The sequence below is a fragment of the Pituophis catenifer genome, unplaced genomic scaffold, assembly GCF_029215685.1.
Source record: "Pituophis catenifer annectens isolate HBS135680 unplaced genomic scaffold, rPitCat1.0.hap2 SCAF_1, whole genome shotgun sequence".
Classification (NCBI taxonomy): Eukaryota; Metazoa; Chordata; class Lepidosauria; order Squamata; family Colubridae; genus Pituophis; species Pituophis catenifer.
In genome coordinates this window covers 186,984,624-187,002,362 of record NW_027256881.1, presented here as the reverse complement: position 1 = coordinate 187,002,362, position 17,739 = coordinate 186,984,624, and the positions used below count along the sequence as shown (strand labels likewise).

At 36.8% G+C, this 17,739-nt stretch overlaps 2 protein-coding genes across 3 annotated transcripts; both read left to right on the top strand.

Annotated features, from left to right (window-relative positions):
* Nucleotides 1–1,269: 1,269 nt before the first annotated feature.
* Nucleotides 1,270–9,268, top strand: ASDURF (ASNSD1 upstream open reading frame). Its single transcript, XM_070956851.1, has 5 exons — nucleotides 1,270–1,354; nucleotides 4,956–5,133; nucleotides 6,344–6,397; nucleotides 7,520–7,595; nucleotides 9,198–9,268. The coding sequence occupies exons 2-5, from the start codon at nucleotides 4,999–5,001 to the stop codon at nucleotides 9,266–9,268; spliced, it is 336 nt and encodes a 111-aa protein (XP_070812952.1). The 5' UTR covers nucleotides 1,270–1,354; nucleotides 4,956–4,998.
* A 22-nt stretch (nucleotides 9,269–9,290) lies between these two features.
* ASNSD1 (asparagine synthetase domain containing 1) lies at nucleotides 9,291–14,799 on the top strand. 2 transcript variants are annotated; one of them, XR_011601652.1, is made up of 4 exons: nucleotides 9,291–10,745; nucleotides 11,416–11,597; nucleotides 13,180–13,648; nucleotides 13,813–14,799. XR_011601652.1 is itself a non-coding variant. In XM_070956850.1 (3 exons), the coding sequence occupies exons 1-3, from the start codon at nucleotides 9,291–9,293 to the stop codon at nucleotides 13,433–13,435; spliced, it is 1,893 nt and encodes a 630-aa protein (XP_070812951.1). In that variant the 3' UTR covers nucleotides 13,436–14,799. The 2 variants fall into 2 exon arrangements, 1 of the variants encoding a protein (XP_070812951.1); XM_070956850.1 differs by having other exon boundaries at nucleotides 13,180–14,799.
* The last annotated feature ends 2,940 nt before the right edge of the window (nucleotides 14,800–17,739 follow it).

The window sequence follows — 17,739 nt, the reverse complement described above, 5'->3', positions numbered from 1 at the left end:
TCCGGGAAATCCAGGAAGGAACAGTCGCAACCTCTCTAGCCAAAGTATTTCCTTGGAGCTCTATCATATTGGGTCCTCTTTTCCTATAAAGGGGGGGGGGCGCCTTCCGTTTTCCTGCTTTGACGTTTCAATATCTGGATTGAAAGTGCTGGTACATAGAGAGGCGTTAGATAGAGTGTCTCTCTTGCCCCGGTTAGGATTTCTTGACCTTAAGGTTGGGCTAAGAAGTGATTCGAGTTTGGGCAGCAAGAAATTTACATAGGACGGTCCAGCTGCTCAGGCTTTGCCGTATCTTTGTAACTTCAGCGGGCATGTGATTCCCCCGACTTGCAATTTAACATGTGTAGAGAGGCTTTAAATATGGTTATGCGGGAGTGTAGAGCGACACCGTTGAGTTGCAGACGAGGTAGTTCGAGATGACTTCTGGAAGAAAGTTTGCAGAGTGTAGTGTACGCACTGCCTGTGTCAAATTTCCTATTTGAGCCGAGGCTGCTCTGTTTTCGGGATAGGGTACAATAGTTCCGGGCTCAATTGAGGACATCGGCTAATGAAACTTAAGGAACTGAAACCCTAAGTTGAAATAATGCTTTGTTATTAATTTTGCCGATTGTATGAATTCTTTCAAAATACACTCTGCAAGCTGTCTTACTTACATTAAATGCATTGCATACATTAAATGCATTTAAGAGCTAGTTTGGTATAATGATTAAAAGGCACAAAAAAGCCAGCGACCCTGGGTCAGTGTCTCTCAGCCCTGAAAAGCAGGCAAAAGGCAAACCACTTCGGAAAATTTGGCCAAGAAAGTTGCAGGGATGTGTCGCCAAGGTCTCCATACACACCCATCCCAAAACATTTAAGTTAGAGCAAGGATGGATAATACAAAAGAATTTTGATCGCAAAAAATGGGGTCCCCACAAGAAAGATAAGCAATTCGCTCAATGCAAAAATACAATTGTTCTCCAAATTTTATACTTCGAATGTCATTCTTAAAACAACTTTTTTGATTTGCTGACTTCTTCCAAACCCTCTAGTTCCAAATGCAATGCAAGTCTTAAGCAAAAGAATCCAGATAAATTGCTCCTCTGATTCCAATCAATCACTCAATGGCGTATAGCGGCAATCTTGTTTGTAAAAAATCTATGATAAAGATACCAAGCCCCTCCTCCGCTGGCCTTTTCTCATAAATCCTTTTCGCAATCTCGTGCTGCGTTTTCCGCCAGCTTCACTTCATTGGTTGCAACGCGTGCTCGTCATATCGCGCATCCAATCAAAATCAGAGTGGTGGTTCAATGGCTTCTGCTTCAAAGTCTCAAGGAGAAACAGACGAGAGTGGCAGGAGGGTGGACTTAAAATTGTACGTATGGCTACGGGAATTAAATAACCAGATTAATATTTTACAGATTTTTAGGGACGGGTAGCGGGGCGGAAGCGTGTTTTGGGGAGGTTAGATCTGAGGATACTCTAGAGCAGGAGTTATGACTTGTGGACTTCAACTGCCAGAATTCTTGAGTCAGCCATGCTTGAGATCCACAAACCATAAAGGGTCCATCGTTCCTCAGCTCTGCTCTAAAGCAGGGGTCTTCAACCTTGGTTACTTTAAATCTGTAGGACTTCAACTCCCAGAATTCCCAAGGCAGCTTTGTTGGCTAGGGAATTCTGGGAGTTGGAGTCTGCCAGGCTTAAAGTGGCCAAGGTTGGAGACCCCTGCTCTAGACTTTCTAGTTGTGGGTGGGGGTGGATTTAGCTACCGTGAGTCGCTTACTTTCTTGGCCTCGTGCAGACCAAGAATGGACAATATGTACCTCTTCAGAGGCTGAATTCTAATTCCCATTTTACCCCTCTTTAATGCGGCTGATGAGGACATCCTGGGACAAGGATGCCTTTTCTTGTCAGGTGTTTTCTAAAACAGCAACCCTATGGGGTATGTTTTCCTGAGAGGGGTGGACCTCTCAAAGTCACTCCAAAATTTTTTTCATACTCTGAACTCTGGAATTTAAGATTTTAAAATTTTAAAATCTTAAGTTCCTGAGTTCACAGTATATCTGCTTCTTTTTTTACTAATATACCTGGAACTTGTATTTTTAGAATAGTTTGTAATGTATGTATGTATACATGATTATATATATATATATATATATATATATATATATATATATATATATATGTAGGTCTTTGGTTATTCGGGTCTTCTCCCACGTAAAATTGGAAGTGTCTTGGCGACGTTTCGACAAAGTCTCATTCGTCATCTTCAGGCTGGTGTTCTCGGCTTCGGATTTCTTTGGAATCCATTGGATGTTAGTACGTTAGTGAGGGTGATGATTCCAAAGAAATAAGATCACCAACCTAATCCAAAAAGAAACCCCCACTAAAATCCAAGACAGAGAACAAGAAAACGGCAAAGCCCTCCTCCCATACATAAAAGGCACCACAGACAGAATAAGCAAAATCCTCCACAAACATAACATCAAGACAGCATTCTGCACAAACCGAAAAATATCCATATCCACCATCCTAAGGAACCCCAAAGACAAAATTGAGTTAGAAAATCAAGGAGTATATGAAATCCCTTGCACCGCCTGCCCCACCACATACATCGGACAAACCAACAGAAGAATAAGTGCACGCATTGAAGAACACAAGAACTCAGTTAGAAAAGAGGAACCAACTTCTTCCCTGGTCCAACACCTTAAAGCCACAGGACATGATATTGACTTTAAAAAGACCAGAACTATCGCCAAAACTGAACACTTTAACAACAGAATAATCAGAGAAGCCATCGAGATAGAAAAACGCCCACACAGCATGAACAAACGAGACGATACCTCCCGCCTACCAGCCATTTGGAAACCTGCCCTTATTGACAAACGAGTCCCTAACACGACGAATGACACCAGACCCACACTCACGAGAGCCACACAGGATGTCACCACCACACATCCACGCAGAAAGCAGACTCAAACCCACACTGATAATGAGCCACGACCAAGGACCAGAAGCCAGACCGCAGCTGCATCATTAGCCACTTTAAACCCCTCCAATCCATACATGAAGCAGACTGACACCCACCATGAAGAGCTCGCACGGCCACAAACACGAAGCCAAACAACAACAACTCAGCTCACCAGCTCAAATCCCCCTGCAACTCAGACTAAGCTGAGCACAACCAAGCCCCCACCCAAACAGAACACACCCCCAGCCAATCAGAGCACAACCAACCCCCCATCCAATCAGAGCACAGCCAAGCCCCTAACCAATCAGAACACACCTCCACCCAATCAGAACACAGCCAAGTTCCCACCCAATCAGCTCACACCCCCACTAGCAGTTAAAAGGAAGAGACAGCTGCGATCTCACATTGCTCCTGGAAGCACGAAGCCGAGAACACCAGCCTGAAGATGACGAATGAGACTTCGTCGAAATGTCGCCAAGACACTTCCAATTTTACGTGGGAGAAGACCCGAATAACCAAAGACCTACATACAAACACCCGCGAAAATCTGAGAAAACAAATATATATATATATATATATATATATATATATATATATATATATATATATATATATATATATATATATATATATATATATTTGTTTTCTTTCCTTTTCGTAGGCTTTATGTGTATTTCTCTTTAGCCAGGTTCTTCCTACGTAAACCAAGATTTTTATGCAGCCCTAGTTCAGTGAAATCACAATCCACTAGTTTCTAGGCTTTTTTCAGGCAGCCAGCAAGCTCCCTGCTGCCCATTGGGAGACTAAGGAGACCAATGGGCAGCAGGGTGCTTGCTGGCTGCCAGAAAAAAAGCCTAGAAACTAGTGGATTGTGATTTCACTGAACTAGGGCTGCATAAAAATCTTGGTTTACGTAGGAAGAACCTGGCTAAAGAGAAATACATACATACATATACATATATATATGTGTGTGTGTGTATGTCTATGTATGTACGTATATATGAATATATGATTATGTATGATTATATAATTTATGTATATATATGATTATATGTGTATATGTATGTGTGTGTGTGTATATGCATATATATGTATGTATATATGTGTGTATATGTATATGTATATATGTGTGTGTGTGTGTATACATACACACACACACACACACACACACACACACACATACTTAATACACTTTCCTCAGCCTATTTTCCCCATGATAACTACCCTCTGAGGTGAGTTGGACTGAGAGAGAGATGGAGAATATAAAGAATATATAGAAAATGAAGTGGGAATGCTCATCTATGTTGTGCCCAAAATTTGGCTCCCATAAAGCATCTACATCACTCTGAAGGTACAACATAATTTTATTAGCATGTGGTCAATAAAACAGTATTTCCTGGATTCCCAGCTAAGACTTGGCAGTGTGTTGGTAGTCCTGAGCAAAGTCAGAATATACCATATAAAGGCTTATGCTGTGCATAACTAGTGGTAATGGCAATTATTGGTAATGGCCTACTATAATGCAAAGGCGGGACAAAAGAAAAGGCGGACATAGTGTAAATTACAGCATGATGTTGGAATAAGTAGGATAAACGTATTTGGCTGACCGTATTATTATTTATTCCTTCCCAGTAGGGCAGCTGCTAGCCATACTACTAACTCTTTGGGATGTGGTCAGTGAATAGTAACAATGTGGTTTCCTCAACCACAGGTACTTGACACATCCATCCTCCTAGCACCTCTAAGGGTGAACTCAGCTTACTGTGAATGTTTTCTTACCAGATCCCTTCAAGCAGTTCATAAGAATTGGGATTTGGGGGGGGGGGGGCGCATCTTGGAGGTTTGGTTGTGAAAGCAGTTCAAATACATATGGAAGTAGTTGCTTTTATCACCACACCTATTCACAAAAGATATGCAGCTCTCTTCCTTTATAAAAAGATTTTGCATTGGCTACTGGCTCTGAATATAATTGGATAATTACTCTGGTTTCTTGCTTTTTCTTTAGGTCTTGAGATCCTGTCGCCTTTAACCTGACAAGGGAGCACTAAATGATTATATCTGCCATTGGAAAAGAACCTGGAGTGTTTCTGACCACTCAACAGGAACAGATGTCAAGCCAAGCACTACTAAGGGAAGGGGGGGAAGGGTCAACGTTGCCTGATAAAGAAGAGCTGAACAGAAAGGTCAGTGGAGAAACAATGAAATTAATAGAATGAGAGACACTAATATGGACAATTTACATCTGTAACTGCTGATGGTAGAATCTTGATAAAATAGTACTAAACTCTGCTTTCAGGAGATGCAACAGAGTAACTTTCAGAAAGAAATCCTGTCTAGTGATACCAACAGTTTGATAGCCCAGACTATGCTAAACACAAATTAAGGATCAGGCTTCATTGAATTTGGGGCTTACATGCAGCCTAATGTAGTGAACATTGTTGAAATAATAACTTCTCTTTGAAAAATATAATTGTCCTTTTAAAAGAACAATTCTCACTGAAGATGGGGATGCTTCTTTTTAACATAGAAATTCAGTTGGATTATTTTGAATTTGCCAAAAATGTACATTTTTTTGCTCCTTGCTGAAGCTGGAGGGTTAAATATCTTCAATTCGGCATATTGAGAAAAGTATAGGTAAATGTAAAAAAAAAATGCTGGATGGGAGAAAATAGATTTCTCATATGAATCCATGTGATGATAGTAAATGTCTTAAAATCTAAGCTTTAGAACTTTTATTTGTAATTATAATGGATGCATTCTCTAACTATAACAATCTAAGTTTTCTTATTGACTGAATCATTTAACCATGTTTGGGATAGAAGTTTATGCGATACTATTTACTGACATGGCTTAAATGTATATTTATCTGAACTAAATTCTGTGTTTCTACTCATCTGAGTACTATTTTTTATTTAAAAAATAAAATAATTCAAAAATTTAAAACAGAAATTAAAACAAATGCTTGAATTATAAGGCAAATGAAAGTTAAATGTCTGGTAAAAAGATGGGCTTTTAAATATTTTATGGATGGAGTGGAAACTAAGCAATAGCTCCTGGAGAAGTAAATTCTGTAGGCTGCAAGTGATATAGGAGAATTGCTCTTGCTCATCAGATAGCTCAGTCTGGAATAGTAGGGCCATCTCTTACTTGCATGTTGCTTGACATTTCTGTGTGAAGAAGATGCTACACAAGAGTTTCTAAATAGACATCATTTTGTCAGTTTTTATGATGGAATACACCTGATGCATGTAAATAAGATGTGTTTATTTTACTTTTTAAAATGTATATTTATATATGTTAGGGAGATTTAAAAAGCTAATTTACAAATTATGCTTGGAAAACTTGAGCTTGTTTCTCATGGAAGTGAGATCTTTTTTCATCATTTAATTGCAGATTAAAGAGCAAAAAATTGTAGTTGATGAAATTTCCAACTTGAAGAAGAACCGTGTAAGTGACTATAAAAGTCTTATATTATTCATAGTTATAAAGGAATTTATAACTGATACTGAGGTGTGTACTTATTTGAGCATTATGCCAATATAGAATGAGCAGATGTAACTGATGACACTCTAAAATATTGTATTATTTTATTAAGGTGGTTGAATTGTGATGGTCTTGTATGATTTGGTAACAAGTTTTGATCCAATTCCATCTGCTCTCACCCATTTGTTGGTATTGTTACAGTATTGCATAAAGCTAATACTATATATATCTAATGATAATGGCTATTATTGATAAACCAGAAGTAATCTACTTGGAGCAACAGTCAAAGTAATACCTAAATGTGTAAAACACAATATGCAACATGTAGCATTTCCACACGTATGCATTCTTAAAGCAGTCAGCAATACATCTGGTCCCATTCTTTCTGGCACTATGGAAAGTGGTAAAATATTTTGGAATGACCTTTTGTTTCCTACTATTTTCTACTATTCTATAGTTATGTTTAATGATTTTCAGATTTTGCTTTACTACAAGAGATTGTGTGTTGTTTTTTTTAATTTGATTTATATGCCGCCCTTCTCCAGAGACTCAGGGCGGCTTACAATGCGTTAAGCAATAGCCTTCATACTTTTGTATATTTTATACAAAGTCAGCTTATTGCCCCCACAATCTGGGTCCTCATTTTACCTACCTTAGAAAGGATGGAAGGCTGAATCAACCTTGAGCCTGGTGAGATTTGAACTTGCAGTAATTGCAGGCAGCTGATGTTAATAACTGTTAATAACAGTGCTTTAGTCAGCCGCGCCACCATGCTCTTTATTTTCTTGACATTTATTACTTATTTAGCACCCTAAACTCATACCATCTTAACGAGTATCTAAAAATGAAAGATAGATCATATTATATGATTCCAAAAATAGAGCTAGCTTGCAGACTTTTTTTTTTAAAAAAAGGTGGGAGTTTGAAGCAAGCTTTGTTTTTGTTGAAGAAGAGAATTTCACATATGTTTATCGATTTTCTACTTTCAATCCTAGTGGGAGATAACTCAGAAATGGAAAGAGAAAACTAGAAAAAGTCTTATCTCTTAATGTTGAACCTTTCAGACTGTTTCTTTTTAATTTGCAGAAAGTTTACAGACAACAACCAAACAGCAATATATTCTTTCTAGCAGACAAAACTCAAACTCTCTCCGAATGCAAAAGTATGTTCCTCAGATATATTTATATTTTAGACATTTTAGAATATATAACTTAATATTAAAATTGATAGTGTTCAGTGAGATAAATTGACTTTTGTTTCACACCATGGGGTTGTAGAATAATATATTGGCATTTTTGTATGCTCAGTGGATTATTTTTATCTGAAGTGATAAAATCATGGTACATCTCCAGAAACGTAATATGTGCATCAGTGGTGGGTTTCAATTTTTTTTACTGCCGGTTCTGTGGGTGTGGCATGGCTTGGTGGGTGTGGCAGGAGAAGGATACTGTAAAATCTCCATTCCCTCCCCACTCCAGGGAAAGGTTACTGCGAAATCTCCATTTCCTCCCAATCAACTGGGAATTGGGAGGGAGAGAATAGATGGGGCGGGGCCAGTCAGGGGTGGTATTTACCGGTTCTCTGAACTACTCAAAATTTCACTACCGGTTCTCCAGAACTGGTCAGAACCTGCTGAAACCCATCTCTGATGTACATATGCAGGTAGTCTTCATTTAACAGTGCTAATTAGGACTGGAATTTTGATTGCTAAATAATGCAGTCATAAAAGGCAATTCTAAGTATATTAAAAAATTTACTTCTGTAATAACTGGAAGATCATGTATTGCTCATCCCTTCCCTTTGGGAATCATCCTCAGTTCTGTAATGCTATAGCAGAGAAGACTCTTTACTTTATCATCATGTAACTATGGGAATACATACACAAGAGCCTCCCTGAAGATTTTCAGGAATGGGTCTTGAGCTTTTTAGAACATGAAAGTTAGATACTGTTGTTTAAGTTAATAATGTTAATTAGGCAACTCCAGAACTCAGTATAATAATTTTCAATCTAGCTACACAGTTGTTATTCTGTCAACTTGATTTTGAACTAATTGAGGATATTGCAATCAAGATTATATATCAAAATTTTAATTATATTTGTTTGGCATTTATATGGAACCAAAATATTAATGTTTAAATAGACTTAAAAAAATCAGCTAAATAATATATAACAGGGAAATGTTTCATTATTAAATATAGTTTTTATACAGATAAGGATCTGATATTTTATTTCAATTATTGGTATACATGGGGCAGTAAATATTCTGAAGGGAATTACATTACTGTAATTAGAAAAGGATTTAGCATGTATTTTCAGGTACTGCTTTCAAACATTGAATTAAATGGCAGTACATTATCTCTAGGGGAGAGTTTCTTTCATAAACCATTTTGACAGTATGTTCCAATAATAATGCTTTTTCTTACTGCTATATTTTCCATGTCTACCAAAGGCAGTGACAGTGAAGAAGACTTCTTCCATTCTGTACTTTGGTTGAGGTGTCCCTGAATAACTGATCAGATCAATGGTCTCTTGTTGCACTCTCAAGGGAGTGAAACATATGCAGCTGATATTTGTTCCTGTACTGGATTAGTGTATTTGGAAGGACTGTAAGGCAGATTCTTGTGCATGGGTTATGGTAAACGTATACACTGGAGTTGCATTGAACAGAATTTTATATGTATTTATAAACTACTTTAAATATTTGCATGATTCTCTACACCTTTTAATTAATACGTTAAAAGTGAGCTTTTCTTTTCCCTCCAGTTACTTTAGATGAACTAAAGAAGGCTCATCAAGAAATAGAGAACTCAGAAAAGACCAAGACCAAGAAATAAATAAGTCCAGTACAAGTTGACAATGTGTGGAATTTGCTGTGTGATCAGCTTATCTGCTTATGCCCCTGGAAGTAGTATCTTGAAAGAAGATATCCTAAATAATCTTAAAAGAAGGGGGCCTGATAGGAGCCAACAACTGGAAAAGACTGTTCTTCATCTTCCATATTGGTGCTTATTTTCTGGCCATGTACTTCATTTAAGGGGACCAATGACTCCACAGCCATTGGAAGACTCTGGTAATGTATTCCTTTGGAATGGAGAAATCTTCAGTGGAATTTCTGTGGAAAGGGAAGAGAATGACACTCAAGTTATTTTTCGCCGACTCTGCTCTTGCAATAGTGACTCTGATTTTTTGACAGCGCTGTCCTCCATTCAAGGTCCATGGTCTTTTATTTTTTATCAGGCATCCAGGCATTGCTTATGGTTTGGCAGGGACTACTTTGGCCGTCGAAGTCTGCTGTGGCAGTTTAATAAAGAGAGTGATGCTGTTGTTGTACTGAGTTCTGTTAGTTCTGCCTCTCATAATCCGTGGCTGGAAGTTCCAGCATCAGGGATTTTTCAGATGAATCTGCAGGATTGTATTGCTCATAAATCTATTACTTTAATGTTACATCCTTGGAGATTTCTTCCCAGACAAAATGTAGCTGGAGAAGTAATCCCTGGAGATTTAAGCGTGGTTTCTAAATCTTTACCTGCTTACGTGTCTCTTGTGATGAATACATCCACTTCGTTGATAGCTCCTATCATTCCTTTAAATAAGGACATTTCTGACATGACAGTAGAATCCCAATTTAGTTTTCCCTCGACTGTAGCTGATGTGGAAGTTCTTCAAAAATTTCTTGCAGAACATCACAGGAAGGAAAGAGTCCATCAGTTTACTGATGTATTGAGTAGAGCTGTAAAGAAACGGGTTATATGCCTAAGGAGAAATGGTGATCCAATCAGAGGAGAAATATCAGAAAAAGATCTGAAGAAATCCTATATTGCCATACTTTTTTCTGGTGGCCTTGATTCCATGATTATAGCTGCCCTTGCTGACAGGTATGTCCCATTGGAGGAACCAATTGATCTTCTCAATGTGGCCTTCGAGGTTACAAGCCAAGGTAACCAAAACAGTTCCATTAAGAAATGCAGCAAAAAGAAGAAACAATTTCCCCCTTGTCAGGAATGTTTAAATGTCAAGAATACTGCGACCAGTGACTCTTCTCCTTCTTTTAATGCTCCTGATAGAATGACTGGCAAGGCAGGATTGGAAGAATTAAAGATAATTAATCCTTCAAGAACTTGGAATTTTGTGGAAATCAATGTTACACTCGAGGATTTAAAAGCAATGAGAGTGAAACATATAAGACATTTAATTTATCCACTGGATACTGTTTTGGATGACAGTATAGGTTGTGCTGTGTGGTTTGCTTCCAGAGGAGAGGGTCTGCTTACCAATCAGGGAGCTGTTCGACCATATAAAAGTCCTGCAAAGGTATGAAATTATTGATCATCTCCATTTTTTCAATTAAAGTTGTATAAAACTATTCAAACTCCATAACTGGCATTACAGTCTAATGCTACTTAATAGGGACTAATCTCATTGGGGGACTAATGGGACCAATTTCCAACATACTAAAACTCACACTACATGCACAACTTACACTACATGCATAACTGTAAAATTAAGAGTGTTCTGTGGTAAAATAATGCTACCAATGATGAAAGAGGTTTAGAGAATGTATACAAGGAAGTAGATACGTGCAGCTACATTGACTTTAGCATTGGAAATTATGACAGAGAAACAAAATAAGTCTCTGTTTTGGGCCCTATACTATTATGCATAATTTGCTTTTTGAGTTTACAATTTTAATTTCTTTTGTTATATTTCTTCATGATCAGGTTTCAAAAATAAATGATTTAATATCTTTTTTTTCTTTTTCGTATTATGGAAGTCTTAGTAAATATTTTTCATTGTGGTTTTTATTTAACCATTCTATATCTTGTGGCTGTGGCTAGATTTTCATCTGTTGAACACCTTGTAGAAATTGGATTCCCCATTGTAAATTACTTTTAGATTTATTTGGAATATAATGTTCCAAATGTCTATGTTAGTATTCTGTAATCTCTGTTCATTACAGATGGTATTTCTATATTCATTACAGATTGTCCTTACAGGAATTGGAGCAGATGAACAACTTGCAGGGTATTCCAGACACCGTGTTTGCTTCAAAAAAAGTGGTTTTGAGGGTTTGACTGAAGAATTAAGAATGGAACTAAGTCGTATTTCTTCTAGGAATCTGGGTCGAGATGATAGAGTTATTGGAGATCACGGCAAAGAAGCTAGGTAAGCAGGTGTGCAACAGATAAGTCTATCCTTGACCGGACATATTAAAATTCAGATAATGATAAGGAATAAAGGCAGCAAATATCTAATAGATAAATCGAAGAAACAATTCAATGTTATGGTAAAAGAAGGCAGAGTCTACTTTCAAAAGTCCTTTTTTGTCAGGCATAATACACTATTTTTTTCTGGTAGTTAATATCCCAGAGACAGAGTTCAATAGCATTATTAGCTATTAATTCAGTACTAATAATTGCCATATCAGGAAAAAAAATGTTTGGAATGGGAATCCAACTTCACAAATAATCCATAATATTTGTTTGTGAATTTCTCACAGATGTGAACTATAATGCATTTCTGTCTTGGGGTGGAGAAGAACATAATTTTTATCATCGATTATCTTTTCTTTGTGCAAACAATCTCAGTGGCTCAGATCCAAGAAATTCTGCGAAATAGCATTAGGAAAAGAGTGTAGAGACTAAAGTGACATTATCTGGGTTCTTGAGGTCTTTCATTGAAAGAAAACAAAAAATACACTTGTTGAGATGGGTGATTATAGAAATAAATAAATTTATAATATTTCAGTGTACTGTAAACAGATTACAGATTAACAGAGTTGGAAGTGAACTTGTAGGTCATCTAGTCCAACCCCCCACCCAAGCAGAAGACCCTACACCATTTCTGATAGATGGCAGTCCAGTCTCTTCTTGAATGCTTCCAGTGGTGAAGCTCCCATAACTTCTGAAGGCAAGCTGTTCCATTCGTTGATTGCTCTCATGGTCAGAAAATTTCTCCTTATTTCCAGATTGAATTCTCTCCTTGTTCAGTTTCCATCCATTATTCCTTGTCTGGCCTTCAGATACTTTGGAAAATATGTTGACCCACCTCCTCTCTGTGGCAGCCCCTCAAATATTGGAACACTGCTATCATGTTTCCCCTGGTCTTTCTCTTCACTAGATTAGCCAGTCTCAGTTCATTGTATGTTTTAATCTCCAGTCCCCTAATTATCATGGTTGCTCTTCTTTCACTTTTTCTAGAGTCTCAACATCTTTTTTATAGTGTGGTGGCCAAAACTGGATGCAGTACTGTAGGTGTGGTCTTACTAAGGCTTTATAGAGTGGTATTAGTACCTCACTTGATCTTGATTGCATCCCTCTGTTAATGCAATTTAGGATCGCATTGGCTTTTTTGGCCGGCACCGCACACTGTTGGCTCATATTTAACTGGTTGTCCACTAAGACTCTAAGATCCCTCTCACAGTTACTGCTATTAAGCCTGGTTTCACCCAGTTTATATGTGTACTTTTGGGTTTTCTTGCCTAAGTGTAAGACTTTACTTTTCTCTACATTGATCTGGACTAAAGCATTGAAATTAATTGGAGCTGTTAACTACCGTTGTCATAGCATTCAGGATAGTAGATGCCTACAGTTTTGCACTAATGATGTTTTGTAGATGAATGTATTAAAAATGGAGATTTTTTAAAAATATACAATTTATTAACCAAACCAGTTCATTAAAGAAAGCTTTGTTTACATTTGTTTATAAAACTTGATTTTTTTTTTCTTGCTATAATTTTCCTTTTCAGATTTCCCTTTCTTGATGAAGAGGTTGTGTCATTTCTTAACTCGCTTCCAGTATGGGAAAAAGCAAACTTGGCTCTACCTCGTGGGATCGGAGAAAAATTGCTCTTGCGTCTAGTAGCTGCTAAGCTTGGTTTGACGGCCTCTGCTGTTTTGCCAAAACGGGCCATGCAATTTGGTTCTCGAATTGCAAAAATGGAAAATACCAGTGAAAAGGCATCAGACAAATGTACAAGACTTCAGACAGCTTCAAGAGAATAATAATATACATACATATATACATACATACATACATACATACGTATTCCACAGCTACTCTTTCAAGAGACATAATTTTTTACTAAGCAAACTTCAAAGACCTTGGATACAGTTACACTAGGATCAGGATTCTGCACATTTAATTGGAAATAAGCACCAGAGGCTTTCTATTATTTCTTAAAATTTTATACATAGGAGCAGGGGCTTCCCATTGAGGTAAGAATTACAGAAATAATAACTTTAAAAATATTGTAGTTTTATCATAACTATTTGGATTACCTGCAATAAATTTTATATGTTTTTGTCACAGATTTATTTATTAATATATTGGATGCTTCTTCAAAGAAATGTTAATCAAATCAGATTCTTTGCTTCTTTAGGTTCCACAATAGAAATTTGAAACTACTCAAGTGATTAAGAGTTAATGGCCCTCAAGACTCAGTAGGAATAAAGGCCTGGAAATATATTGTAATGTTTTCTTTTATGACTTACTTGTAATATTATATTCCTACTCTGTGATAGCATCAGATCCAAGACCCAGGCAGTCCTATATTAACAAATCTTGTTTTGTTTCTCTAAATAAAATACTCATCGTACACAATGTATGCCTATACAGACTGCTGCTTTTCTGTATCTGGACAAGAAACATAAAGTAATAATGGCATGTTTGTAAGCTACAGTCCACTTTGCCATTTAAAATACTTTTCTCTTATGCTTAAGTTTTTAAAATCATGCTACCTTTTATTTAATTCAATAACAATAGAGGAATTCAGACTACAAAGAGCAAAGCATTTGTCATCTTTATTCTGGATATTTTCATTGTCTATCCAGTATTCATCAGGAGAGTCCTCAGAATCCCAGCTATTGTTTTGAGAGAATGTTTATTAATGGATAGTTCTAAATCTGTTAGCTTTTTTACTATTGGCTCTTCCTTTTTGGATTGTAAATGAAATTTTAATGTATAAAAATCTCATGCATCTTCTATCATCCAGTGTCTTTGACAAAGTGCGATCACTAGGTATTTCTTATCTCTGCCAGACAAAGCAATGAGCAACAATATGTGATGCCAGCTCTGTAGCAATCAATTTAGTCATCTTGAAGGTGCCCACATTTTTAAAAAGGTGTATGCCATGTGCTATTACTGGGAAAATGTAGCATGAGATAAGGCGCTGCCTTTGCTCCCAAAAGATGTAAGTTCACCAGTAGCAGGATTCTTTTACTGTTCTATGGTATCCATAGTGACAGTCTTTCCTTTCTACTCCCTTCTTCACCACGTAACAGCTGAGGATGTGAGCTGGCGGCTCTCTAGTCTTGGGACAAAAGGCAAGCCTCTCACTTATTTATAGATTTATATGCGTAGATTTGTATTTCAGTCACCTTGCTTATCTAGGATTGAGTTTCCAGAGACCTATTAGAATTTTTCTTTTTTTTTTCCTGGTTTCTGTTAGTTCTATTCCCTGATTTGGCAGAGGTAGCCTTTAAACGGTTAGAGGGTATTAAAGGGGCCTTACTGCTTTTTCTTCCTTCTCTTTTCAGTCAGGATGCTTAAAGAACACGAAGAAAGTAGGTTTCTCTTTTCACTCTCCTCCCTTCCCTCAGGCTGAAGTGCAAATGTTACTTAAAAGTGTTTGGCGATTTCTGATCAAACCAAGGACTGAAGGAATTACTGTTGGCTTGACTATGGTAGGGATACACATGATAATAGTTTACAGCATATATATCACTACCCAGTCCTCCTGGTTCATTTCCTGGCTGGATTCACACCTCAAGCCATCTGTTTTATTAAACTACAATTGACTATATTCATGCATTATGTTCAGTCAAAGCCAAGCAGGCTACAGCTTGGCACAATATGTACACCCAGTGACATATTTCTGAATACCTAAAGAGCTATCTTCTCTTATATGAGGGCCAGTTTGACGCTAAATGTTTTTTGAAGAGGCGCTGCTTGGTCTACATCTAAGCTGCAGGTGGCTAGGAAATGAGAATGCCTGTTATCTGCACTCAAACTTTTTATTCCGTGTTTAGGAAGCCCCCTCAACTTTTTATCTCTATGCTTTAACTTTTTTTTTTGTCAAAGAATTTTTTTGACAAATTTTTTTGCTCACTGGGTGAGCGATAGTTTGCCCTGCACTGATTTTATCAGGTTCAAATTGTTGCTCCTATAACATGTTCTAATAATTTGTCTTTATGTGTACATGCGCAGATGTACAGACAAATCTTTTTTGTTTGCTTTTTTGCATAGTCCATCTATCTGCTGGTCTGTGACTGAATAAAGATTGATTAATAATCTATTTTCTTCATAGAAAATGTTTTTTTAAATTTGTATCCTGCCTTTATTATTTTTACAAATAAGATGGTGAACATACCAACCTTTCTCTTCCTGTTTTCCAGGGAACAACTCTGAGGTAAGTTGGGCTGAGAGAGAAATAACTGGCTCAAAGTCATCTAGCTATCTTTCATGGCTAAAGCAGGACTTGAACTCACAGCGTCCTGCTTTATAGCCTGATACCTCAACCACTACACCAAACTGGCTCTATTGTCTTCTACTGTAAAACTCAGTGCTACTTCTTGTTTTTCTTATATAAGTGAAGAAGGCATAAGATAAAACAGTCACACATCTTTTGCCTGATAGCACTGCAAACTAGCTGCTTGGAAGTATCCCTGCTATTGTTAACTATATTGCTTTCTGAAAAATTAAAAGGAAAAAAGAATCAGAAAGAAATGAAATAAATTCTATAACACGACCTCTTGGCCTTAGGGAGATGAGGCAAAGAAAATCAACCACATCTTCCCCTCTTTTCTTTTTGGAAGATCAGCCAGTCTCATAAAAGGTATTCAAATCTCAGGTCCTGACTTAAAAGGAGCTTCCATAAAAAAAATACAAAGGAAAATAAAAGACTCGGGACAGATTATAAGATTATGCTTGCCTTCTAATTTAGAGTTTGTAATTTGCATAAAACAGATAAGAACAGATTTCCATCTATCTCCAGTCTTTCTGAACAGTTTTTCTATATCTGAGGATTCTAGTCACTTAATTCTGAAGATGTTGAGATAGATGGTGCACTGTTTCTTCTCTCAGACTGTTTCCAAGTTCGTTCTTGTTTTAAATTAGTTCTTGAGATGAGGGTAATCACTTGATCTCCAGACACAGCGCCCCATTCATGCTTCTGTCAGCTTGAAATATTTTGAATCTCATACAATGTTGATTATAAGTGAATGTGGTGTGGGGCTTTCCTGAACATTAATTGCACACCTGTATATTGTTGCTTTCTTTTTTTAAAATGCAAAATTCAGTTTCTCTAAATCAATGTAGGTAATTATTGTGGAACAATTGAGAGATTCCAAGAGTCAACAACAACAAAACAAGAAAGCTATAGGCTCCCACTCAAACCATTAACAAATAAATATCCATTATCAATATAGTTTCACTTCCCTAGAATATCATTTGCTCCCAAAATGGTAAAAAAATTAGAAGTTTACTAAAAGTTCATTGATTTTAATAGCTATATTAAACTGCTGTTTATCTCCTATTAAACAGAAAAAAAAATTTCTGTTCTATTCATACTCTGTTATAGACAGGTTTTATTCAAATCATTTCACTCCCATTTCAAATATTCAACTTTAGTATTGCATGGAAAGTGTTACGGTTTTGCTCCTGTTCATAATAAAATATGACCACACTACTCACTAATTCAAACAGTGTAAAGTTAAACTAATGAACTATAAATGAAAAAGTATAAAACCTGACTCAAATCTCAGTGCAGCAATGTATGAATAATATTTTAAACATAATGCTGTTTCCAGGCATTATAGCTGGATAATGGATATCATCTAAGAAAAATGAGAGGGATAGGGCATACAGAACAATTCCTAATGTACCAATTTCCCTATGTAAAATAAGGCAGTTTGTACAGATTCTCTTTGTGTTGATTTTGATGCATACTGAAATACCCATTGGAGCCAGGGTTGATAGCCATAGCTTCATTCCTTTCATTCAAATATAACTAAGGCACAACACGAGACATCCACAGAGAGGACTAAAATGTTAAGATTGCTACTGCAACACCATCTCTGAAACCCCATTTCTTTTTTTATGTGTATTGCACAAGGTTGTTGCTGTCATCTTGACTTGATATTCCTGTAGAATAATTTAACAAGTTCATAAGATTGCTGTGACTTCTAAAAATAAAGAATTGAGTCTCAACTATACATCTCACATTAATCTTATTAACCAACAGTATTGTAACAATAATACAACGTTATTAGTAATAATCTAATGTACAGACATTGACATATCGGCATTC